At 47.2% G+C, this 27,426-nt stretch overlaps 1 protein-coding gene and 1 pseudogene across 1 annotated transcript in view; both read right to left on the bottom strand.

The window, feature by feature from the left end:
* Window positions 1–26,852, bottom strand: part of Larp1 (La ribonucleoprotein 1, translational regulator) — a 47,293-nt gene extending 20,441 nt beyond the window's left edge. Inside the window, exon 1 of the mRNA XM_075992530.1 lies at window positions 26,216–26,852. Coding sequence (XP_075848645.1) covers window positions 26,216–26,570 — 355 coding nt within the window. The 5' untranslated portion in view covers window positions 26,571–26,852. The remainder of the gene's footprint in view (window positions 1–26,215) is intronic.
* LOC142859419 (cytochrome c, somatic-like) lies at window positions 7,905–8,443 on the bottom strand (annotated as a pseudogene).
* Window positions 26,853–27,426: the final 574 nt, after the last annotated feature.

Here is a 27,426-nt window from a genome sequence, read left to right on the forward strand (position 1 = left end):
TAAATGTTTGTTCAAAGGAAGGGTCTTGCTATGCAGCCCAAAGCAGCCTCAAAGTTCTACCAATCCTCCTGCCCCAGACTGCCAAGTGGTGAAATTCCAGATGTATGCCCCACTGCCTAATTTAAAACAATAAAACAAACAAACAAACAAAAACTCTCAAATCTGAGCAGTACTGCTGGGATCACCCTGAGATCTCAGCAGAACCAGATCACAGACTGCAAGCTGTCTCCAGTACAGAGAGAATGCCTGAAGAACTCTGCTCATTGCTGTCTGAGGGCTAAGGAAGAGGAAAAGTGATCTTACATTTTCCCGGGTCACACAGAACAGTCTTAAATCAGTCTTATTTGAAGTTTGTTAGAAAGTTCGGTCCCCAGAAGGCTCACCAAAAGGATCTATGGTGTCCTATTTTTCCCCTGCTCCTAACTAGAGCCTAAGACTGACTCCAACAAATCTCAGAGTTGGGGAGGGGAAACTGCATGAGACCCGGGAAAATCCAGCAATGTTCTCATGAGCTGCCACCAGTGCTCTTTGAGAAATGGAAAGAGAACTAGGCAATATTGCATTTGACCTCAATCATACATTTATCATCCTTTGCCCCCCTCCTAGCCACCCAGTGTAGAAGCACACAAGCACGCACGTATGCATGTACATGTGTGCAGGGGTTAGGTGGCAAAGACAGACAAAATACTGGTCCAGCAGGACTTGACACCTAAAATAATTTCCAATGAAAAACAACTTTTTTGTGCTTATGCTGATACTGTGTTATCCTGCATCAAGCCAAGTCAGCTCTCCGATCTTTGCCTTCTAAAACCTGCACTTGCCACCACCAAACCAAGCCAAGTTCAGAACACACCACTGTCACTTATACAAGAAAAGAGCTCTATAAGGCAGATCTGATCCCACTGTTTGCAGATAGGAAATATGTAAAGGATTTTCATAGAACCAGCTAAGGACTAGAAGGCTTTATTTTCTTGCAAGGGCTCCTATCCACCTATGAGGAACCCCATGGGTTCCCAGATAGCCACTACCAGTAAAAGGCCCCTTCTTTGTTATTTACGGCTCTTCCCTATTTTTCCCAACTAGTTAACATAGTCTGGGACCAGAGAAGAGGGGTCAGTGTGACATGGTAGGCCCAGGCCCTAGCACAGCTTCCTCCTCAATGATTAGAAGCTACAGGGAACACCTTCTGTCTCAGATGACCAGGTCCAGACAAGTACCGAGTCAACTCTAGGGAAGTAGTGGTATGTATGTGTTGTTAAACACAAAGCACACAAGGCTGGTCAGTCAGACTGCTCAGTGGGTAAAGGTGCTCACTACCACACCTGACACCTCAGTTTGGTCCCTAGGACCCATATTTTTTTTTCCTGGTGGTGGTGGGAGGTGTCTTTTGAGGCAGGGTTTCTCTGTACAGCCCTGGTACAGGCTGGCCTGTTTGCCTACCTCTGCTAGGATTAAAAGCACCACCACCCAGTGGACCCAAAGGACTGAAGAAGGAGAACAGTTTACTGCAACTGACCTTCACAAGTGTGCTGTGCTCACACAAATAATAAAGGGCTCAAGAGAGCTCAGTGATTAACAGTAACAGCTGATCTTCCAGAGGACCTGGGTTCAATTCCCAGTACCCATATGGAGGCTCAAAAAATAAACTGTCTCTTTAACTCCATTCCCAGGAGACTGAATAACCACTTTGGGTCTCCACGGGCAATGAACACACACATACATAATAAAAGATTAAAATATTTAACAAATAGTACATAAAAACAACAACAAACACCCTAAACAATAGCAAGAGAATACCAACATTCCTTTGCAAGCCATAGTATACTTTTGGAAGGGGGCACCTGAATCATTTCCTAAAGCTATCCACACGGCAAAATCTTTTCACTTAGTTATTTTAAGATGATTGCTTTTGGGGGCTGGAGAGATGGCTCAGTGGTTAAAAGCACTGCCTGCTCTTCCAAAGGTCCTGAGTTCAATTCCTGGCAACCACATGGTGGCTCACAACCATCTGTAATGAGGTCTGGTGCCCTCTTCTGGCCTGCAGACATACACACAGACGGAATATTGTATGCATAATAAATAAATATTTTTAAAAAACGATGATTGTTTTTGAGTGGAGGGCACAGGAAAAGTCCATTATTTCAGAGGAAGAATAGAAACAAAAGACAAGTGGCTGGGAGGAGGAACGGTGCTTACAGTGCAGGGCTGATCTGGGTTCTATCTGTGAGCCTCCACTTCCCAGTGCATGGCCCTTTAGTCAAACAGCAAGGAAAGTCAGAGGACACAGTTCTGCACATGAGTCTAGACCTCCTCTATGAGAAGTGAAATGGTATTTTTTTGTCAAAGGACCCACTGGAACATTTAAGTCACCACATACAGAAGAATGCCTAGAACACTCAACAATTTGATCCCCACCCCAAGAAGTATTTATTAATAATAATCTTCACCTTCAGCAATAAAAAAGGTCACCAAGCCATCTCTCAAAAGGGAGGACCACCATTCCAGGAGCTCTCTAGAATAGTATGCTTCAGTTCCCACCCCAGATTATAAATCAGATTCCCAATCCTGTCCCCTAGGCAAGAGACCTGTGGGGAGCGGGCCCCAATATCCTCACACTACCCCACAGACAAGAGATAACTTGGCTCCAGGGTGTTTCCCCCAGGAAAGGAGAAAATCTCTTGAGTCCTACAGCTGAAATAAGAAAAGATAGGGAACCCGGCTCCTTACCCCACAGCTGGCATAAAGCTCTGCTCTGCTAGAGGAAGAAGGCCTAGGGTTCCCCTTCAGTTAAATTTCCAAAATTCAATTTTTCACTCAAGAAGGGGAAGAAAAGTCCAGGCCTCAGGGAATCCCTCCGGACCAGCAAAAGGGCTAAACCCATGAACACCTGGTACAAAGACTACCAAGTATTTTCTGTATTGTCCAGTTCTAGAAAACCTAAGAGCTACCAACACTTTGTAACACAGGCTATCCTCGGGGGCTGGAACACCTTCTGAGTTACACCGAGGACTTGGTTCAACCACATGTAAAGTAACTAACGTTTTATGGTGAAGGTATAGTGACCCAACCCTGTCTGGCCATGGCATAAGGAATGGGTAGGGGAAAAAAATACTGGATTGAAACCATGGGTCAGTATGGGTGGAGGAATGGGATGGGCTAGTTGGTAAGTCTACAGGAAGGATTAGTTGGCCAGTGTGGAACCAGAATGGGAGGTCAAAGATTTCTTGGTGCTGGTTATTATATCTTACAGACCAATACCTAACAGGCTGAGATTCACAAACCAGCCAGCTATCCCACCCTTACACCCAGCTCTCCTATCAGGCCAAAACCAATGTCTTATTGAACCCGAGTAAATCCAGGAGCTCTCAGGACATAGTACACATTTATCTACCCAGTTACCTAGTGGTCTCTCCGGACAACAGGTTTCCTGATGAGTACAAGAACCAGGTTACTCTCGCAGCAGCAAGCATAGAACCTAGCTCAAGGCCTGACCCTAGCAGACTCTTGTGAAGTTCTGGTCCCAACCTTTGGCCTTTAGTCTGAGCGTTCCTGAGCCTAGCTATTACTGGCTCTCAGAGGCCCTGGGCCCAAGGCCAGGCACTAACTCTATCTGAAGCATAGTTGTTGAGAGCACTGCCAGTCACCCCTGCAACAGCAGCTTCCTCAGCTGCACTAAAAGCTGATAGGGCTCTGCAGGCATGAGAAAAGTCAAAAAAGACAAAAACCTCATCCCAAGCAAGGTGTGAGATGCTAATGATTATAGCTACAGTTAAACATGACATAGGCCTCACACCTTTTTTTTTTTTAGTTCCTCTGTGTAACAGCCCTGGCTGTCCTAGAACTTACTATGTAGACCAGGGTAGCCTCGTACACCTCTGCCTCCTGAGTACTGGGATTAAATGCATGCACCACCACTGCCCCAGCTGGGTATCATAACCTTTAAGATAAAGATAAATTCATTTCTTTTGCTGGTCCCATGAACAAGAAAATCAAGATATATGCGTATAAGTGTTTGCCAGATGGGCAGTGGTGGTGCATGCCTTTAATCCCAGGTGGATCTTTGTGAATACAAGAGCTAGTTCCAGGACAGGCTCCAAAGCTACAGAGAAACCCTGTCTCAAAAAACCAAGTGTTTGCCAAAGTCAGAGTCAGCAAGCCACAAGACCTGGAGTGCGTATTCTGATATTAAAGAGCATGACTTAACCACCAGGAAAAGGTGGGAACGAAGCTATGGGCCAGAGAAGACCAAATGGCACTGGCCTTGAGGGCCAGTGAGTGACCTGATCATCTGCTAGCCTCCCCAAGGTCCTCCACCAAACTTTGCTCCAGGAAGGCTCCTCAGCAAAACCTTGGACCAAAGCACAGGGTTCTGCCTCACCCTTGCCAAGAGCCCTGACTATGGGAGTCAGTAAAGCCACAGGGAGGGAGGTGACCCACTTCTGTCTATCCTTCCCAGGTCAGCCTAGGTAGTCAAGAGTCAGAACCTAGAGATGGTCAAGTCTTTGTCCCATTCCTACAAATTCCATCAACACCCCAACAGGAAGTTTCTCTACAGAGTAATAAGAATGTACAGGTAGCCTCCATACCTTGTATGGGCTCTCTATGGCCTGGACTGTCATTTCTCAGAGGCCTCCCTCTACCCACCCTTCCTACCCAGGCCCCAGGCCTGAAGATAAAACACAGGAGGGGCTGCGGGCAGGAGGGGGCAGACTTCAGAAAATCAGACCACTTGAAACCCTGCAGAAATGAAAGTTGTAGACCAACACCCCCACCTTGTATTATAGTGCATGAGTCTGCGGGTCTAGGCAGCAGTTACATGATGTTTGCTAGCCTGGCCAAGCCCAACAGACTAACGTTAGCTTGTGGTAACCCATGCATTCAGCGCTCCCACTCCTGTCCAGACAGGGACTTTGCAGTTCAATAGTGGCTATGGCCACCCCCACAGGTGGTACCAGTTCCTGATAAAGGGCTGAAATCCCAGCGCCCTGATTGGCCTTTTCTGAAGAGATTATTGGATTCTAGTCAAATCAGCAACTACCACCTTCAGTTGTGTGTTAACTTAAGCAAAGACTGTGTAGGTTTCTTCTAAGGAGATGCCACTGATTCTCTTCCAAAGGATGCCACTTTCTAGTGCTGAGCAGAGGGAAAAGACTTCTTTTCACACACAGTATGTTGAAGCAAAGTGGGTGATTCTTTGGTCTCCATAGTAAAGCCTTAATGTAAAAGCCTTAAGAATCCCCTCCTCCACCACTACCCAACAGGAAGATGCTATGTAGTAAACAATTCTAGATCAGGTTCTAACTCAGCCTACGGTGTTGGGGATTCCAAGTGCCCAATGACCCCTCAAGTGCTGGCATCTGTGAACCTATCTCACTCAGGAGGGATAGACCTTTCTCATCACCAGTTCAACCCGCCCTAAAAATGCCAAACTCTAGTATGTGCACAGCTAACTCATGTCTCACAACCACTCAAGAAAGCAGGTATCATTATGACAAGGAAACCAAGGTTCAGAGAAGCTCACTCAACTAGCAGGTAGTCTCTGCCAAGCACATCTTGCCTCATAAGCTAGCCGTGTGTCTTACAGAGAACTGCCGGGAGCTCTACAAGCGCAGGTCCCCAGCATCCAGAACCAGAGTCTTAGTGTTGAAAGCTCACTGTAAACCTATGTTTCCCCTCTCCATTGAGACCAAGCAGTTGGATTCTCACATCAATCTAGGCACCCAAGGCCAACTGTGGGAAAGCGTGAAAGTACCCCCAGGCAGTACTATAACCCACTGCCAGTCCTGTGGTTGGGGTGCTTCCCTTGCCCTGAACACAGACTTAATGCTCCAAGAGGGGTTTAGCCCCTAAACAAGCAAACAGCAAAATTACACAGGCTGATACTGTTAGTTAAGTCACTGTTTATTTGAGGAAGGATTTTTGAGACAGGGTTTCAAGTAGCTCAGGCTGGTCTGAACTCTCAATTCTTCTGTCTCCATCTCTCAATTACTAAAATTACTGGTGAGTGCTACCTGTCAAATTTCATTCCTTTCACTATATAGCCCTCACTGGCCTGGAAGTCAGAGCTCCACCTCATGAGTTCTGAGATCAAAGGCAAAGACATGCACCACTACTCTTAACTTCAAATTTCATTCCTGAAAACATTTCCATTAAGCTACAGCCCTCTGGATTCCCAAGTCACTCCCAAGCCCCATTCTGCTTCAGACACAAGAGTGCTCTGCTGCAAACTGGATTCAACTGTCACTGTCCCCAAGATGATGCTTACCCTAACACAGATAATTTCTGTCGTGATAAGCAACCGCCTACAGTACTACAAACTTTTTTGTTGTTGTTCATCTTTGAAACAGGCTAACTAATAAGTCCAGGTGGGGATGGAGGGATGATTATCAGTTCAAGGGCACTGACTGCAGCTGGGTGGTGGCGGTGGTGCACACCTTTAATCCCATAACTTAGGAGGCAGAGGCGGGAGGATCTGAGTTGAGGCCAACCTGGTCCATAGAACAAGTTCAAGGACAGCCAGAGCTAAACAGAGAAATCTTGTCTCAAAAAACCAAAAGTAAAATGCATGCAGATGGCATTGACATACATGTGGGCAGAACCCTCATGCATATAAAAAATAAATTAATAATAAAGGGAAAAGAAAAAAAGCCCAGGCTGCTGTCAAATCTCCCTGCCTTAGCCTCCAAAGATGACAACTTCGTGTCACCTCTACTGCCCTAAATCAAAAATCTCAAACAGCTGGATACTGGGAGAGGCTTCTGTTTATACAAGAAATTATTTTCTACTGTCCTGATTATGGGAGTGGATACACTGATAACACCTAACCTAGCCAGGACTGAAGAGGAAAATATTCATTGTATACTGGGAGCCTGCGGTTTGGAAGCAACCTGAGGGCCACATCAGCAGTGAATTGCTGTTGAAGTGGTCCTGGGACATGAAATTGCAGCTTCCCAATGTAGAGCTTTCCAACTTGGCAAAGCCAATCCTCTCCCCAGCAAAAAACTGTGTGCACCCATTCCCGCTCACAGGGTAGGAAGCAGCTTTCCCCACACAAATGACTGAGTTTCTATTATCCATCTGCTTCCTCACATGCACCAGAATTCTGACCAAAAATTAGGGATTCCCTTTTTCTTTTTAACCTTATTACTGTGCAAACATCTCCTTTATTTTAATCCTTCCATAAAAAGCTGACAAAGAATGCCACCAGCAATCACACATGTATAGAAGTTCCAGTTTTGTTTTGTTTCTGAAAGGGTGTTTAAGGACAATTCTGAATTACAATTCAGTTTTAGATAATAAAGAATTAAAAGGTAAGGTCTAAGCTGCTGGTTTCTAAAGGCATTTTAACTTAATAGATCAACTATAGCATGTGCTAAATATTCCTTAATTGGCATATTATACACAGACCACAGTAAGTGCCTTTCAACATTAAAAGACAGCATCCTTTGACTTAGGGAATTCTAATAAAACAACACCATTGAGTCAAGAATAGACAGTTGCCTCCTGACCTTTTAGCCATGGCCTGTAACAGCAGAGAGTACAAACTTTACCATAGGAGAGTCTTCTCGTTTCTGAGATGGTGACAGAATTTCCCCAGTGTTTTAAACATATTCATATGTCCAATTATATAAATTTAATTATAAAACCACTTAATAGGTTTGAGGAGTCACTCCCATCCTTGTGGAAAGTAGAACTTTAATATCACGCAACTGGAATCGTTACTTTTAAAAAGATCATATCCACTTTTCTACAAGTCACTTTTCCTTAGTCAAGACTAACCAACAAAACACTGTTAGCCGTTCATGATTTTTCCCTAATCAGGACTGTCCAACAAAGCATTGTTAGCCGTTCATAATCTGAATTGTGGGGTATGAATTAAATTATGGAACACATTAAAAAGCCATGAGACATTTGTTTTGTAATAAATAAGGCAGTGGAATTACTCATTAGTAGCCTTTTTAAGATAAGCTATTAGGTCTGCCCTTTCTCCCTTCTTCATTTTCGTTTGTTTGTTTGTTTGTTTGAGACAGGGTTTCTCTGTAGCTTTGGAGCCTGTCCTAGAACTAGCTCTCGTAGAGACCAGGCTGGCCTTGAACTCAGAGTGCTGGGATTAAAGGTGTGTGCCATCACCGCCCGGCTCTCCCTTCTTCTTAATTCCAGCGAAGATAGTTTTTGTACCAGGGATGTACTTTTTGGGATTCTCCAAACACTCCATCAGGGTATCCTCTCCCCAGGTGATGCCTTTGTTCTTGTTGGCATCTGTATATGAGAATCAGCCACCTGACCTGTCTTCCTCCCAAAGAGACCGCGAAGATTTGGTCCAGTCTTATGCTTGTCTCCCTTTTCCACAGTGTGGCACTGGGCACACTTCTGAACAAAAATCTTCTTGCCTTTCTCAACATCACCCATTTTTAATTCACTCCCGGGTGATCAACACCACAAACACTGCGACCCGAGGACGGATGTCCCGCTCTCTAAAGGAGGGATTCTTAAACACCATGACATTTCCTCTTCAACATGGAGCAATGGACTAAGATGGGTCCTAAAGACACCTCAATGATGAGCATGAAGTCAGACATGGCCGGCAGACAGTACACTGAAACTCAAGACGTCCAGTTAAATCTGAATTTAGGATAGGCAAACAGTGAAAACCCTCACCTCACAGTTGTGGAAATGCAACCATGGCACTTCTGTGGTCAAAGGATCAAAGAGGGGTAGAAACAGGTTCTCTCCCCCCAAAACCAGGAAGGTCTGCAATGCTGGAATCTTCCCTCCATAAAGAAAAGGGCCTGGCCTCCAGCCCTGCTAGGGGTTCATACGTGATTAGGAGAGGGGTCAGGAAGTTTTAATGATGAAAACAGAGCCAGGGACAAAGAGTTTACCAACCAGTCAGCCCTATGAATAAAGGGTTCACCTATGTATGTGTGGAGGGGTAGTTGAAGCTCTTGTTATCATAAATAAAGGCAATGCCCCATGGCCTACTAAACAGCAATATCTTGGGTTCAAGCAAAATCCAAAGCCCCAGAAAATTTTGCTTCCAGAAGCAGAATTGAGGCAGATGGTGCAAGAAGCTAAAAAGCCCACAGATCAAAATGTCAAAAAGGATGTCAGAAAGGGGAAGCAAGGTGAAAAGTCAGGATATGCATTTAGGCCAAGGGGAAAACTAAATGTCTAACAAGTTACCTTTCCTGGCCTTTGATGACCAGAGCTAATAAGCACTTCCTAACCCACCACCACTCCATCTATCTCATTAGAATAAGCTGCTGCCTTCCCACTAGAACTGAGACATGACTTTCCTGACTGGTCTTAATAGTGAACTGGATCATGGATGTGGCTCAGTGATAAATCCCTCACTCAATTCTCCTAAGGTTCTGGGTTCAGTTTCCAGCAAACTGATTTTCAGATCCCAGGCCTGGGATCCTGCCACTGGAAAGCAATGATGAACAGCCAATCCCCACTCCTAGTGCTCAGCACTTTATTCTTTAGCCTACTTGTGACTGTCTCATATGCTACTGCCTGGTGCTGTACATGAGATATACAGAATCTCAGGCAGCAAGAGGCTCAGGAAAAGTCTGAGGTCTGTGCCTGTTATATTATAGGCAGAAGGGCAACAGTAACCAATCTGAGTGCTTACAATTCCAGTCAGCAATGGATGAACTATGAATTATGGGTGCATATGATGTGCTGTGGAACGGTGAAGGCCAGACCACAACAAACAGGATCTGGTATAAGATGACAAGGCTGACAGTGGGATCAGTACTATCTCCATCCAGGGACCACTCTGTCCTAAAACAATCTTTAAGCCTGGGCTCTTCCCAAGAAATGAAGGCAAGTCAGGAAGAACAAATGCAAAAACACAATCCAAGTTCTCTGAAGGAGACCTTGATGGTGGACTGATAGCTACTTGGTACTGATTTGTCCTAGCTCATACCTGTTCCAGCTACCAGCAGGACACTGTAGCTGGTAGGCCACTGCCACCTTGAGCAACATCTTGTCTCAGGACAACAGAACTCCAAGGAATGCAAGGCAAGCCACCTCTTGATCCCTGGAGATCCCTCCCAACTTGCAGACTTGGCTCATGGCAGCAAGCATGATGGTGATAATAAAGAATGGGCTTGAGTCAAGTGTGGAGAAGGCTGCCTTCCCTAGCTGGCAGAGTCTCAGTCACCAGCAATCTTGACCCTTTCCACCTGAGGGCTGATCCAAAGTTGCCCCAGAAAGGCCCTTCATCACAGCATCCATGTGGGGGCAGCAGCAGACTGAAGAGTACACGGTGACACACAGTCCATTGTAAATGGACAGGGTAGTAGAACGGAACAGAGCAGAGACAGCCTGACTTAGCAATGCAATCCAAAGGCACCCGGGGCACAGAATTCACAGGCTGTCCCTGCAAAACTCCAACAGCAAGCACACTGCTCACTGCACTCATGCTATCCTTGCACATGTATCAGTCACTACAAGGGCAAACTAGCTGCCTCCTTCAAAGGGGTAGCTGTCTGGCAGCAGGCAAAAGTACCGTTGGAGGCAGCCCAAAAAACATTTCACTTTGGAATGAGAGGACAAAGCAACAAGGAAACTAGCTTCTGTGTACCTTGACACGAGGACGCCTTCCACATGGAAGCTGGGCGGAAGTGCGCAGAGCTGCCCGTGAAGGAGTCTCTCATAGTCCCTCCCACTCTAGCCCTGTTGGTCAGCATCTACCAATGGTGTCCTGGTAGTTTGGAGACACTTCCTGGACAAGACCAAAAGAGTGGCCTACTCTCCACTGATTTCTTCTATGGCTACTTCCAAAACCAAATGGCAGGCTACGGGAACTCTGAGAAGGCAGCAGGTATAGGGGGAAGAACACTGGTTCTTGTAGCAAAGGTAAGTGTGCCTATACTGCCAGGGTTCTCTCAGCCAGGGCAGGAACAAGTGCACATGTGAATTCTGAGCATGACTCATGTCCCAAAAGGGACAGGAAGAGAGTGAAGACCACAAGCAGCAGTTGTGTGTGCCTCCCTCTATAGCTGTCTGGCACTGACTGAAAGTTCCTGCCTTCCTTCTCCCAAGCCTGCTAGAAGCTAGACAACTTTCCTCATCCGTGCTAAGCAAGCACTCTTATACATTGAGTAACATTCCCAGTCCACTGTATTGTATTTCTAGCAGGCAGTACTATTTAGATTTAGAGAAAGATGTAATCCTATTAGTGCTTACTAGTACTCATGGTGGTTGGTGGGACACAATGCCAAGGTTTTTCCTTTTGGACATTTTTGATGATGAATTGTTATTGCCTGAGTAATTTAAACAAATTTTCCACTTCAAAAGGCTAAAAGGCCCAGCACATAATAGTTGGTGGCCCAGAGGACTTCATAAACCCTGTGGAGAGCCAGTCCACCCTTCCTACTCTTCAGGCCAGACCTGAAAAATCCCCAAGGTCATCAGCTCTCTTTCCAACAGATCTGTAAGGCCCTAACGTAACTAAAAGAACATTTCTTGAGGGGAAGAAGGGTCAAGGCTCCCTGGCAGGATCCAAAGTCCCCAAGACTTGGCTCAAACCCACTCACTAGTCTTATGCCCAGAGAGCCCAGCTTCCAGCCTGCCAGAGGGGCAATGGGACTCCCTCCTTCCAGAAACAGCTTAAGTTTTGTAGTTCTGTGCATATGCATGTATGTACATATAACACACATTCTCTTTCTTCTCTTAGGGAGAATGCAGACTAGGCAATAGGTAAGGTAGTAACTTGAGTAAATGTTTAACAGGCAAATCTCAGCTACTAACTACTACTGCACAACCTTAAGTTAATTTCTGAACCCATAGGAGCTCCGTTTTCTTTTTTCTTTTAAAGATTTATTCTTATTTTTTATGTGCATTGATGTTTTCCTTGCATGTATGTCTGTTATGAAGATAGCAGGTCCTCTGGACTGGAGTTACATACAGACAGTTGTGAACTGCCACATGAGCTCTGGGAAATGAACCCAGGACCTCTATAAGAGCAGCCAGGGCTCGTAACCACTGAATCATCTTGACAGTCCGTTTTCTCACAAAAAAGGATCATGCCCAGAACTGGGCCCCAAATGACTGTGGTAAAAATGAATGGGATGGAGATTCAGAACTCTGATAAGCATGTAAGAAGTAAGCATATCCCAGCACTTTAACCAGAATCTATAAGGCAACCTTGCCACCCATGCGACAGATCTAATGAGCTAAGACCTAATAGAGGCACAGCAGCTTGGCTAAGTGTTGTATACAACACCCACTGTGAAAAAAAAAAGACCAAAGTCAGAACTGGCTTCTCCATGCTTTCTCAGCCTGCTCTAGACCTACTGATGAAAAGTCTTATCCAGCTGGTCAAAACCCACAGTAAGGTCCAGCATGGCCATCTCATGTAGGCCAGACTGGCCTCCAAACCTGTTGTGCAGTCAAGGCTGGCCTTAGATTCCTTTCCTTCTCAGCTCCCCCAGTGCTGGAATGAAAACATCCCTCTGATAGGGGTTTCTCTTGCAATATCTCTGGAAAGGAAAGCAAGAGGACAGACTCTATACTTTCCAGCTGCCTAGAGTGTTTTAAGGGCACAGAGCTTCACTGGGCCCCCAACTTGATCAGATACTAGAGCAGATGAAGCCAAAGATTGTAGTCACGAGATCTCCAGTGGTGGCAGGTGCCTTTTATTCCAGAACTAGGAAGGCAGAGGTAGGTCTCTGTGAGTTCCAAGGCCAGCCAAGTCTACAGAGTGCAATTCCAGGACATAGATAGGGCCATGCAGAAAAACCCTGTCTCAAAAAAACAAAAGATTTTCTTTTTAATTATATGTATGGCGCTGTGTGCGTGTGTATGCACTTGTAAGTGCAGTACCCGCAGAGACCAGGAGGACACTAGAGCCACCCCACATAAGTTTTGGGAACAGAATTGAAGTACTCTGAAAGAACGGCAAGTGCTATTAACTAAGTCGAGCCCTCTCTCCAGCCCCACATTTCCTAGGAAAGCAGATCTACAGGTATAAACAAAGACATTGCCTACATTCTGCTCTGACAGAAGGCAAAGGAAATTTTTGTATTGAAATCTTACTTGAATACCATGATTTAAAGTCCTGTTTTAGATCAAAACAAAACAACCTTCTGGACTGCTTAAAATCCCTAAGAAACAACGCAACTAAAAACAACCTTTAACCCTTACCATCTTGGAATTTTGGCTCAATCATTTTCTGGATCATTTATGCTACTAGGTATCAAAATGTGTCTAACTGAGGGAACAAGAAATCTCCAGCAAGTAGCTATGCCTTTATTTCCTTCATGTCTACTGCTGTCTTGCACAAGTTTGCTGTAGGCCTTTCTGCTTCCATCTTGCTCCCCACCCCATTCTCCCCAAACCTGAGGAATCTTTGAGCATTTTGTTGCTGCTTTTCAAGACAGAGTTCCTCTGGCTGGCCTCATCTTAAATGCAACAACATCTACCTGCCTCTGCCTCACAAGCGCTGGGATTAAACCTGTGTGCCACCACCATGCAGCTTATTAACCTGAGGAATCTTTTTTTAAAATATTTATTTATTTATTATGTATACAAGTATTCTGTCTGTGTGTATGCCTGCAGGCCAGAAGAGGGCACCAGACCCCATTACAGATGGTTGTGAGCCACCACGTGGTTGCTGGGAATTGAACTCAGGACCTCTGGAAGAGCAGGCAATGCTCTCAACCACTGAGCCATCTCTCCAGCCCCAACCTGAGGAATCTTAAAGCATGTCACTGCCAGTGTCATTGCTCTCTAGCGTCCACAACAGAATGCAGAGTCCCCTAAACATCTGAGCCCTCCTCTTCTACACAAGCCATCTCTGTCCTTGAGGGAAACCGAGTGCAGTTTCTCTGGCTAGAATGATCACTCTGATCATGCCAACACCTTAACAATGCCTGCCCCTAGTCACTGCCCAGTACTTCTCTACAAAACTGCCTCCAAAGTAGCTGGGATAACAGGACTGCACACACACCCTCAAGATGGCAGTTTCTTTAAGCTGCTATTTTGGGAGGTGATTTGTTAGGCAGGGACAGATAATTGGTAGTTAGTTCACTGCTTCCCTATGGGAATGTAAACAATAAGGCCAGGCTGCTCTCTCTAGGGCCCAGGAGAAGGCCCAGGGCCTATCTCTTAGTAGGCTGTTCAAACCAATGGCTGACTATGTGACTTTTCAACTTGGTGAGAGCCAAGCAGTTCCTGTCACATAAAGATCAGGTTCAAGACATGGGCTCTGTTTGGATAAACCTGAGCACTGTCCTAGTCCACCTCTGTTCTGAGATGGCTGACACTTGGACCCCAGATTCTACCAACCCTACGTTCTACATATTCAGACCAGAAGAGGACATCTCAGTAATGAAGCAATCTAAACCACACACAGGATGTAGGAATCCTCACATTCCTTCCAAGAAGTGTCTATCTGCTTGCTAAGTACTCAGCACCTATGGGAGCTCACCCTACCCAGCATGAGCCAGAAGTCTTGACCTAGACCACATACCTAGAGTCCCATTGCTTTAGCCTAGCTCTAGGGAAGAAAGCTGGTCCAGTCTGAGTAGGAGATTCTCTGAATGAAATCTCGACAATCAGGATCTTAACTTTTTTTTTTTTTTTGGATTTTCGAGACAGGGTTTCTCCGTAGCTTTTGGTTCCTGTCCTGGAACTAGCTTTTGTAGACCAGGCTGGCCTCGAACTCAGAGATCTGCCTCCCGAGTGCTGGGATTAAAGGCGTGCACCACCACCGCCCGGGCGGATCTTAACTTCTGACTCAATTGATACAGTGAAAATTAATCCGAATAGGAAAGAGCCTTGATAGACCTTGTGGTTAACAACTCCCGTTCACAGGAAGCTGGAAAGGAAGTGGGGAAGTTCAGTAAGGTTACCCAAGTATCTCAGTGAGATGCACAGCTGATCTTCCAATGTCCCTGCCTGTTCCCTTCCCTTCCCCTACATAGAGCACAGGACAGCACTGCCTGGGAGAAGCCTCTGACCAGAGAGAAATACTCCAAGGAACCTTGGCTCCCTTCTCCAAACAAAAGGACACTGCACAAGACTTCTGCCTGGCATTTTTCTTTCCCCTTTCCATTGTGGTAGTTAAGTTCTGCTTAGTCATCCTCACACCTATGAGATGACTGGGGTAGAAGGGGCTTTAAGAGAATGAAACCATTGGTGTTATTTATACCCAGTCCACAGGAAGGGGCAAAGAAGGAAAGGCTAGCTGGGGCTAACACAACAGTTTCCTTGGCAAGCTCATCCATAGCTTTGCTCCAGGGCCTCAGGCAGCAGTGCTCTTGGTATCTCGTCCTTACCACACTCCCTCACTCTCCCTCAGGAGATTAAGTAGTTCCCTCTGAAGAGTCTTCCAGTTTCATCCAATAACTCCTCAACTATTCTACAAGGCCAGTCTTCAGCTTATACCTTGATCAGAACACAGTCCCACAGGCTTTATGCTAGAAGAAAGTCTGATGAAAGATGAAAACTCAAGGCCCTGCATGTAAACAGCTACTAGCCAGTAGTCCTGAGGGGCTGTGCTTTGGCCACCAACTGTCAGTGGCAACACACTTTAACTCCAGACCCTCACCCAGTACTCTCAAGCAATTCAGCAAAGTTTTATGCAGCCTTTTCTCTTTAAAGCAAAGTTGGAAATCCCTAAACTTTTAGATACTCTCTCCTCCCCATACTCTCCCCCCCCCCACACACACACCCTCATTTGGAGGTGGGTCTCTTCACACAGCTTTGGCTGTCTTGGAACTCACTTCACTATATGTTAACCAAGCCAGCCTGAAACTCACAAAAATCTGCCTGCCTCTGCCTCTTGGGTGTTGGGATTAAAGGTGTGTAAGCCACCACACCCAGCCTAATTGCCCCAATTTTAAAATATGGATGATTTCTTTAAATTGTTCTTAAAGCAAATCACTTGAAACCTGCCAGGAGGCCAGACACAAGGATGTAGATGCAAACAGACACTTTGTGACTTGTTTTTATATTTTGTTTTTTTGGGTTTTTTTTGTTTTGTTTTTTCGAGACAGGGTTTCTCTGTGGTTTTTGGAGCCTGTCTTGGAACTAGCTCTGTAGACCAGGCTGGCCTCGAACTCACAGAGATCCGCCTGCCTCTGCCTCCCAAGTGCTGGGATTAAAGGCATGCGCCACCACCGCCCGGCTTGTTTTTATATTTTGAAACAGAATCTCACTATGTGTTTCTGACTGGCCTGAAACTCCCTATGTAGACCATGCTGACCTCAAACTCAGAGACCCATCCATCCATCCACCTTGGCCTTTCATGGGCTGGGAGGCAATGATTGTGCCCAGCCTTTTGTTTTTGGTGTGGCTTGCAGTCGCAGCTAGCCTGGTTCTTGCTGCAGTATCTCAGGCCCGCCTTAAACTCAGAACAATCCCTCTACCTCCATCTCTAGAACCAGAATTAAAGATGTGTATCACCACACCTAGCCTACCTGTGACTTCTTTCTTTCCAAATAAAAGCCCCACTGTGGTGAATTTATCTTGCTTACTATTTAATTGTAAGGGAGGGAGTGGCAGCTAACAGTCTAAAAATTTTCTAAATCAACAAACTAGAACTTTGCCAGTTTATTGCTACAGGTTGCTCAAGAAATCACCATCTAAACTATTCAAATGCTACTGGGCAAGGAACTCAGCACCTTCTCTGTTCACTTGGGGACACTGTTCAAAGTTACCAACTAACCAAGCCAAAATCCACCAATGCTTCCCACAACACCTGCACCAAAACTTAACCATGAAGTCACTGAGATGATAGGACTTAATCCCAAAACAAGGCTGTGTTGCTAATGTCAATAGATCTTTTTGTCACACACAGGAAAGGAGAGCTATCTGCAACAAATCCAAAGCTGTGAAAAGACACAAAAGCACTAAATGGACAATTTTACCACAAAGCATCCAGGCTTGTTTTCCACTAAAAACTCCAAGAGCCACAATTTGGCTCAGCACATAAAGGAGGACTGAATTAGATTGCTGGGACACTCATGCACCTGCACCAACTCCAGCAAGTTGTCTTCTAACCTCCAAACACAGGACGGAAGACAGGCAGGCAGCAGACAAACACGTAAGCACACATATCCACACCCAGAAAGAGAGAGAGAGAGCACCTCCATTTGGGTTTCTTACAAGGTCCTTAAATCCGCCTCTACAATAAGTCAGTAAAAGGCAGGGTCAGAAAAACTAGCTGGAGGATGTGACATGAATTACCTCCCTTTTAATGCTCAGCTCCAAATCCTAGGGATCAAGGGACAGAGGATGCTGGGCCATGAAAAAGAATGGCTTCATCCTCATTGTTAAGCAAAATGAAAGGCCAAATTCAAGACCTCAAGAGTAAAACCCCAGTTTCTGAACCAGGTTCCTGTGGAGAACTTCCAGACACACTCACTGAAGCCCATCTTCTAGTGGTTCTAGTAGGTGGGTGCTATCTATGGTTTGAATATGCAATGTCCCCCAGAGGCTCACATGTTAAGGGTTGGTCCTCAGCTGGTGGAATAATTTTACCTAAGATTTTAGAAATGTCTTAGGAAAAGTGGAGCCCTAGCTGGACATAGGTTATTGATTATTTGCCCAGTCCTTCCTCACTGTTCCCACGTCCACCAAGAGATGAACAGTCTCCTCCTCTATATAGTCTTTCTGTTCTCTATGTTCAACCTGTCTCAGGCCAAAGTAACCCAGCCAGCAGCACAAGACTGAACCCTCTGAAACCCAAAGCCCAAACACCTGATCTAAGTTGTGCCAGTGTCATGCTGTGCCACAGCAGCCTAACCCGTGAAGGACCCTGTAATGGAGTACTCCATATCTGCATCCCCTTCCAATTTTAATAATCCCCATTCTCTTCAAAGAGGAGGAGGAGGAAAATCAAATGCCAGGGCACACCTACCATAACAAAGCCTACCTCCTTAGGTAAGCCTTTTCAGGAAGGTACTTAGTAGCCAGTCTAGGAAAATGCAAACGTCTTGTTCCTGAGCACAGGTGTTAATTCAGCTGAATTCAGACACGCAGGAAAATGTACCTGGAAAAGTTCAGGGCTGTGCTGCAAAGTGACTGAGGGGCAGTGTAACATAGGGGCTCCTTTTTGTAACCTGGAAATTCTATCCCAAAAGATCAGATATGAAAACCCAAACCATTTATCTTAATGTAAGAGGTCATCATCTTGTAAAAAGGAAAAATTTGACATCACTTTTCACTCAAAATCCCGTAAGGTTCCCCATGGTCCTCTACTTAAATTGGAACTTGGCACTCCTATAAAGCAGGACTGCCCACCTTTCTAGTAGCTGGCTACACTCCAACCACAAGAACTCAGTTCCCGAGCCCCACCCTGCTCTCAACCAAAAACGAAGTGACCAAAGGCTCTTCTCAGTAGCCACTCACCCTTTCTATGCCAGTTCAACCCTGCTCCCCAGCAACTCTGAGCTGAACTCCACTGGATGTCCCTGCTACATCACATGCACTCTTCCCACATGGCATTTTCCTGCACAATGAACTCTGGGTACATGTCCTCCTATCCACTATAGTATCCTCAACACTTCACACTTGAAGTTTATTTACTTGCTCATCGGTGTGTGTTCATCGCCCACTACCACTACAACTTAGCAGCCTTGGCTAAAGCACTGGGGACACCTTGACCAAGTAGAGACAAAGCTAAAAAGGACAAAGCAGAGTCAGAGGAATGGGATACAGTCCAGGGCCAGGGTTTCTAGACTATCCAGGGTGGTCTGGGAAGGCCTCATCATGACAACAATCCAGAGACAGAGCATTCCAGAACCAAAAGCATGTCAAACACTTTCCAACACTGCTGGGAAGGAAGAAAGTGGTGTTTGGAGCATACTGGGTTGGGGACCCAAGTCAGGAAATCTTAGGATGGACTAAGGACTCCTGTTCTGAGAAGCTATCAGAGGGTTCTTTTTTTTTTTATTTTGTTTTGTTTTTCGAGACAGGGTTTCTCTGTGGTTTTGGAGCCTGTCCTGGAACTAGCTCTTGTTGACCAGGCTAGCCTTGAACTCACAGAGATCTGCCTGCCTCTCCCACCCTAGTACTGGGATTAAAGGTGTGCGCCGCCACCACTGGGCAGAGTCTTCTATACCTTCCCTAGCTTGCCTAGCCTCTTCATTCCTTATGCACTTTGGACTCATGCAGTGCTTCCTAGATTCTGAGAATCAACCTGATTTTCAGAATCAACATCTTACACTGGTGTAATTGGCACACAGCCAGAAGATGCATTCCACAACCAGATTTGTGTAAATTGAGGACTTGGGGATGGGGTATTCCGTGCCTTTCTTAAATGAGGGTGAGTAGCCAGGAGTTGTTGACTTTCGAGATGGCCAGCCTTCTGTGGCTGGTGACCTGAGATATCTCCCTGCGGGTTTTCTATGTAATAACAAGGACAGGCTTGATGTGACTGACACCTTTGTCTTTTGACTGAACTCAGGAGAGGGCCTTCTGATGAAATGTGTAAAACTGGCCAGGTGGTGAGCATCTTCATCTTAGTCTAGGGTACTATGAGCACACATAGTTATTGACCACCAGAGGCTCCTGCATCCTACAGTAGCCAACCTGCATAATTTTTCTGTTTGAAGTCACCATGTAGTCTCAGCAGGTGCTGCTACCCTAATTCCCATATGAAGAACAGGCTCACAAGAGATTGAACACTATCCTAAGTGTGCAGAGAAACTTAAGGCCATCCTGCACTCTCTTGTGTTTGTCAAAGCACATCTGATTCACTAGTGCTATCTTTTTGGACCTTAAAATTTGCTTCCAGATCTAGATTTTTTTCATATGTATGTATATGTGTGTGTGTGTTTGGAGCCTGTCCTGGAACTAGCTCTTGTAGACCAGGCTGGTCTTGAACTCACAGAGATCTGCCTGCCTCTGCCTCCCAAGTGCTGGCATTAAAGGCATGCGCCACCACCGCCCGGTTCGAAACAGTTTCTCTATAGTTTTTGGAGTCTAGTCTGTCTTGGAACTCGCTCTGTAAACCAGGCTGGCCTCGAACTCACAGAGATCCACCTGTCTCTGCCTCCTGAGCACTGGGATTAAAGGCATGCGCCACCACTGCCTGGCCTCAGGTCTAGATATTTCTTTCCACTCTGTTGAGTGTATGAACTGGACATCATTTCTCTCTTAGGTTGCCCCATCAGCCTCTTTAACTCTCTTCTGTTACTCCTGCTTAGAACCCTCTGATAAGCCGGGTGGTGAGCAAATTCCAGGACAGATTCCAAAGCTACAGAGAAACCTTGTCTAGAAGAAAAGAAAAAAGAAAAAAAGGCTCTGCCCAGGTTCTACTTTAAATTTCCTCAGCTTCTTCCTTCACTTCATTAGCTGTTATCAAAACCTCAATCCCAAGAGGTTAAGGTCATTCTCGTTCCTGGCCACTTCTCTGAGATCATCCTAGGCCAGCCAACAGAGGTCTGTGAGCCTTGACTGAAGAAACCCTTCCAGAGCCAACCAACACCTAATTACCCCTCTGAGCTCCTCTTGGATTTTGTGAACAGGGGCACTCCCAAATCTGCCAAGCTCTCCATTTTTAAGAGGGCTTTGTGGTTTGAGGCACTGCTCCTTCTCTCTCTGCTTGTTTCCCAGAGAAGACTGGAAGCTGAGTAACAGCATAAAATGCTGACTCTGGCTTGGGACCCACTGCAGATCCAGACAAAAATCTGCAAAGTCTCTCAGGAGGTTCACAGTCAAGAGTTGTCCCTACCCCATCTCAAAAGCCAGAGCCACCTCCCAATCACCTGTCCTTGCTGGGCAGGTAGCTTGAAGGTTGCTCCCCTCCCCTGCAAAGAATCATAAAAGTGCCTTCCTCTTCAGAAGAAAAAGTGACACAAGCCAGTGTGAAAAGGCCTTAAGCCTCACACAAACTGTTCTTGGTGTTCATTTGCAAAAACAACCAAACTCAAAACAAGGGAATGAACATATGACCTCAACCAAACAGGATAACCTAATATAATCTATAATGATCAAATCTGCCATTTGTTATCAAAAAGACTTGTGTGGGAGTTTGCTTGCTTGAGACAGCCCAAGCTGACCTAGAACTCGTACTGCCTCAGTATCCCTGTGATGAGAGCGCAGACATGAGCCACCATACCCTGCTTCAAAACATCTCATGGCCCAGTTTGTTCAAATGAAAATCTAGACAAGATTCACCACAATGCATGACAGGACTTCAACCTTTTCATCTTTAACAGCCTCCTTCTGAAAGTCCACCTCTTTACTGATAAAAAACATTTGTTTAACAGACTTTCTTGTTTAACACTGGATAAACTTGAGTGGCCACACTTTAATCCCAGCACTTGGGGTAGATTTGAGGAAACATGCACTTTAAAAACTCTGCTTCAGTTTTGTTTTGGTGGGGAGTGGATTCAGGGTTCTAGCAGGGAAAACAGTTTTAACACTAGAACCTTAAAACATTTAGGTCTAATCTAAATGCATAGAAGAAACAAGACAGAGACCATAGGTTATGTGACTGGGTCTCAATCGAAAGCAGGATAAGTACATGATGAAAACTATCACAAGTGTATATACTTATTTTATTTATAAATGTGTGATCAGAGTACAACTTGCAGGTATCAACTATGTGAGTCCCAAGGATTCAACTCAAGCCATAAGGATTAGTAGAAGGTGCTAGGTGCCGTTATCTGCTGAGCAATTTCACTGACCCCACAAATATAATTTTAAACTGTGTTTACTATATGCAACACTTACGGGTTTCCACTGTGCCCTGCACATGTGCTAAGAGCTTTTTAAACATTTGCCACCTTCAATTCTTAAACGCTCCTTTAGGAGTAAATTATTAGTGACTCAGAGAGGTGCACAATGCCAAGATTACCTACCCAGCAAGTTAGAAATGCAGCTAGGAACCAAAAGTGTGAACCCAGTTTCCAGAGCCAGAGTGTGAAGACTTAAATGATGCTGTAAGATACTAGTGATGACCAACTAGTTTAGCAGCAGGGACAGGGCAGGACCCACCTTGAGTTAGCTGGCTTTGGAACCCTGACTCTGCAATCATCAGTTCCATTTCAGAGCCTCATACAACACAAAGGAAGCAGCTAAGTCTCAGACTCTATCCCTAGCTCAGGTATAAGCTTTCTCAGTATAACCAGTGAGAGGCAGACAGACAACAAACTCACACAGGCTGCTTGCTGTACAAGGGAGAGCGTGGTTGAGTGATTTCCAGGGTCTTGGAGATGCAAATTAACTAAAGCTTGCAGTGGATAAAAATTTGATTTTCCACACTTGGGAGGCAGAGGCAGGAGGATCTCATTCTGTTCAAGGTCAGCCAGGTCTACGAAGTAAATTTCCAGACAGCCAGGACCACACAAAGAAACACTATCTTGAAAAACAAACAAACAAACAACAATGAAAGTAGTCATTTCCTTGAGGGACTGGCCAACCTTTAAGACTCGTTACTAGTCAGGTGCAGTGGGGGCACACCTTTAATTCCAGCAGGTCTCCAAATCCAGGCCCGCCTGGTTTACAAAGTGAGTTCCAGGATAGCCACGGCTGTTACTGAGAGGAAAGAGGAAGGGATAGATACCACGGGCTGGCAAAATGGCTCAGCAGGTAAAAGCACTTGCAAACTAGCATGACAATCTGAATTTAGTCCTCGGGACCCATATATGGTGGAAGGAGAGGACAGACTCCTGTAAGATGTCCTGACCTCCATGCCAGCACCCCATCACACAAAACAAGTTGTTGGTTTTTTTTTAAAAAAAAAAAGCTGTTCATACATATGCTTTGCATTCAAAAACAAGAAAGGGTAAAAATGCTCATGAATTTTTATTATAAGGGTGTATCAACTCACTGAGTCAAAAGTTATTTTACTTTTTTTTTTTTAAAGATAGTGTCTCCATTGACCCCAGCACTCAGGAGGCAAGCCGAACACCAGAGTTCAAGGCCAGCCTGGTCTACAGAGTTTCTGGACAGCCTCCAAAGCTACAGAGAAACCCTAGCTAGAAAAACCAAAAATAATTGTCTCCAGAAGCTTGCTCTGAACGGTCAGTCAGCCATCCTTCCTTCTGTCGGATGAGGGATGATAGGTGCAAACCACCATGCCCAGTTCAAAGGTTAACCTTAAAACAATCCGTGTTTCTTGTGGAGGTGCTGAGCTATACACAAAAACAAAACACGTGCATCTTTAACTGCTTTCTTTCTTCCTTTCTTTCTTTTTAGTTTTTCAAGACAGGGTTTCTCTGGCTTTGGAGCCTGTCCTGGAACTAGCTCCTGTAGACCAGGCTGGCCTCGAACTCAGAGATCCGCCTGCCTTTGCCTCCCGGGGTGCTGGGATTAAAGGCTTGTGCCACCACCACCCAGCAACTGCTTTCTTTTCACAAGTAAACAAGTTAAAAAAAAAAAAAAGTAAAAATAAAGATGGAGATCCAGAGAAAAGTTCCTGAGGTCCTATAATCTCCGAGGCACTAACTAAGCCAATGGTTCTGAACCTGTGGGTCATGACCCCTTTGGGGATCGACGGACCCTTACACATGGGTCCCTTTAGACCACTGGAAAGCATAGATATTTACATTACAACTCATAACAGTAATAAAATTCCAGTAATGAACTAACAACGAAAATAGTTTTATGGGTGGGGGGTCACCACATCATGAGGAACTCTATTAAAGGGTCACAGCATTAGAAGGCTGAGAACCACTGCTCTAGACTAAATCACGCACAGGTGTCAGTTATCAGTGAATGCTCACTACTACTCTTTGAGGAAGGTACATCATAAATTAACCTGTTATACAAATGGGGAAGGTACAGATAGCGCTGTGAACACGTGCAGTCTCTTCCCCGCACAGGCACTCTACAGACTCAGAGGGTATGTGGCTTGAATAAGGGTAAAAGAATGTAAATAATACTGTTAGGAAGGGTGTCCAAAAGGACAAATCCCAAAATTTAAAATTACAAACCCGCCGTACACCCTTAATCACAGCACTGAGGAGGCAGAGGCAGGTAATCTCTGTGAGTTCAAGGCCATCTTGGTCTACAAAGTGAGTCCCAGGATAGCCAGGGCAGTTACAGAGAAACCAGTCTCAAAAACAACAAAAACTACAAACCTAAGCCAGGAATGGTGTTATATACCTGCAATCTCATGAATGGGAAAGCAGAGGCAGGAGAATAAGGAGGTCAGGACCACCTTTGATTAAATAAGTATTATGCCACCTTAGGCTACATTAAGACCATGCCCTCACCCATCCCCCCAAAAAACTACAAACCTAGGACTTGAAAGTTTAAACTAGATTGAGAACTCCACATGGGAGGAAAGAAATGGTAAAACATTTTATTACTAGTACTGCTTGTGTCTCTGAAGAACTAAAACATCAGTATCTGAGCCAAAAGGAAGCTAAAAATAGGCATTTGCAGCAAGCTTTGAAAAGCTTAGCTTGCTTATGAGACACTCATTTCTGTAGACTCCCAAGAACATATGCATCACAGAACACAAAAATCCCAAGACCACACAGTCACTCCACTAGTGTCCAGTCCGCAAATAAAACCAGGGCTGAAAAAGGACCTACAGATCCCATTGGCTGACGAAATAAGGGCACGACCAAACCTTACCCGCAGACAACCCAATCACAGAATTCACTCTACAACGCATCAAGACCTTAACAAGCTTAAACTCAGAAGCTACTGGATTAATTCCGGTAGTCTGCCAAAAGACTATTTCAAAGATCCTAAGCAAACTGGTAGTCACTCTCTTGTTTTAAGATCCCCCCCCCAAAAAAAATAAAAAACAAACAAAACCAGGACAGGCCCGCGGTGGTGGTGCACGCCTTTAATCCCAGCACTCCAGAGGCAAAAGCAGGCGGAATTCAAGTGAGTTCAAGGCCAGCATGGTCTACAGAGCAAGTTCCGGGACGGAACTAGGCAAAAAAACCCAGTCTCAAAAAGCCAAAATAATAAATAAACTATATGAAGAGGAACAGAACTTATCTACCCTACATAGAATTTGTTCTTTGGTCACTTAAATCGTGTCTGGCTTTATCCGGAGGGAAAGTTGAGATGCCAGTCAAGCTGTCTTCTTCCCACGATCAATAACCCCCAGTGACGCAAGCTATCAAGGGCCTTTGGCTTTACACAAAATGCCAGCTCAGGCACCCAATCCTGCCTGATGTCACAGCTGATTTAAAACCCACAAGGCAGGTTCACCAGTAGCTAAGAGCGGCGGCCTGAGTGAACAGCCTCATTTAAACTTCTGAGGAGCGCGGCTCCCTAGAGGATGATTATACCTCTGGGTTTAAAGAGGGGCAGGACCAAAGAGCGTCTTAAAAGTTGTTTCCCCCACTCTGTGGGTGGAGAGCGAGGATCTGAAAGAAAATGGAGGTTTCAGCATTGCCCCTTGCATAAGAGGATTCTGGAAGGGAAGGAGAGGAAGAGAACACTAGTACTACAGCACCCCCCCACCCCATGTGCCCTCCTCCTAATGAAGCAACCCTACGAGAAATCGAAAGGGCAACCAACGTGCTGCTGAGAATGGGCTTATGCCGAGTTCCCCCAGGGACAGACCTGCACTTTCCAGCACTCTGGAACCTGAAAGCGGCTATCTCCGACTTCCTCGGTGCCCACGGTGTAAGGGAGTTTAAAAAAATAAAGTATTGGGACTCGGACGGTCAAACTCCACGGCCACGCTCACTACGAGGCACCCGAGAACACACAGGCGGAAATCCTCTGTGCCCCTAAGGCTGCACCCGAGGCGCGTGCCCGTCGTTGACCAAGCCGATCGCCCTCGGTTGGGATTCCCTAGTCACCTCCCGTCCGGACTCGGAGGGGGAGGGGAGCCCCGCGCGCAGCCCAGGCCGGCGAGCGCAGCGAACAGCCCCGGCGCGGCGTAGGGCGCCCAACTGTCACCCGCCCGCCCCGCACCGGCCCGGCCACTCCTTCGCCACCACACACGCCCCTCGCGTCGCCGCAGGCCGCCACCGGCTCCGAAGCACGCCGGAGCCCTCACTCCCCACGCCTCACCCGGCACCCCGAGGCGCAAAGTTGCTAAGTTCAAAGCCGGGCTCTGCTCAGAGCCGTGACACATGTTTACTGAACACGCACTCCCGGGGTGGCAGCACGCATAGGGAACACAGGGCAAACCGGGAGCACACCGAGCGGCCCCTCCCGGCACGGTCCAGCCAGCTAGGCCCGAGGCGCGCCGTTGCCACCAACCGCTGCTGCCCCGCTCCGAGGGAAACGCCCGCGTCACCGCGCGGGCCAGTGCCGCGACAAGCAGACCCACCTGGAGGCGGCTGTCCGTTCACCGCGGCCGGCGGCGGCGCGTGCTTCGTCCACGGGTTCACCTTGGGCGGCGGCGCCTCCACGAAGTCACGCCGGCAGCCGTCCTCGCCGTCGCTTCCCGCTGGGGCTTCGGCGGCTGCGGGTGGCCGCGGGCTCTCGCGCTCCGCGCCGTCGCGGCTGGGCCTGGCGCAGGCGGGCCTTGGCCTGCGGACGCTGCCGTCGGGCTCGCCGCCGCCGTCGCTCGGGCCCGGCTCGGCCTGGGCGTCAGGCACGGGCTTCTTCCTCGTCAGGCCGTGCTCGTCGGCCTGCAGCAGAGAGGCACCCGCCGGCAGCAGCGGCTCTACCTGAGTGGCCATCTGCGCGGAGCGGCCAGGCGCGCCGCGGGCCCCGCTCGAGGCCGCTGGCGGGGCGCCGGGGCCCGGGCCGCGCGGACGCGGGGCGGCGCGGGCGAACGCGGAGCGGCGCGCCGGGCAGCAGAGGGCTCCGGCGCGCCTAGCTGGCCTAGCTGGTCTCGGTCCCCGGCCTGCGTCCCCCCGCCCCCGGCCCGGGGCGGCTCGGGGGGCTGCAGCGGTGCGGACGGCCCGGGGGGGAGCGGCGCGGAGAGCCGAGCCAGACCACGCGATCCGCGGCGGGCGGCGGGCGGGCGCGCGCCTCGGGACGCGGCGCGCGAGGGGCGGGGACGGCGCGGCGGTGGGCGGGCGCGCGCACGACGGAAGACCCCGCCCTGTCCCCGCCCCCCGGCGTCCATTCCTGCGGCGCGGCAAGCAGACGGGGGCGAGCACGTGCCTGATGCAACTCGGGAGGGCGGGGGTGGGGGAGGAGCCTTAAAGGGCCAGCGCCCAAGAGCTACCGCAGGTGGAGCACATGGGGCCTGGCCACGCGGCCAGACGGCCTGACAACGCTGGCGACGTGGGTTGCGGGACTCCAGGGAAGGGGTCTTTTAATGCGTCGGCCCTGACTTGGCAAATGCTGCAAAGGGTTCTCTGACTGTCCCCTGTGCATGACTCCTGGGCCCACTCCAGTGACCTTGGCCCAAATGCTGCCTGGCCAGAACACCCGCAGTGGGTCCAAGTGAGTCCTTACCCCTTAGAGGCAGCGAACGCCTCGGAAAGAGAACGGGATTCAGTAGTGCCCACCCTATCCAGGCCCCCGAATCTCAGTGTTTTATGGGCAGGAAATGGCTTTTCTTTCAAGTAACTTGTGTTTTTCTAA

This window comes from Microtus pennsylvanicus, chromosome 11, assembly GCF_037038515.1.
Source record: "Microtus pennsylvanicus isolate mMicPen1 chromosome 11, mMicPen1.hap1, whole genome shotgun sequence".
Taxonomy (NCBI): Eukaryota; Metazoa; Chordata; class Mammalia; order Rodentia; family Cricetidae; genus Microtus; species Microtus pennsylvanicus.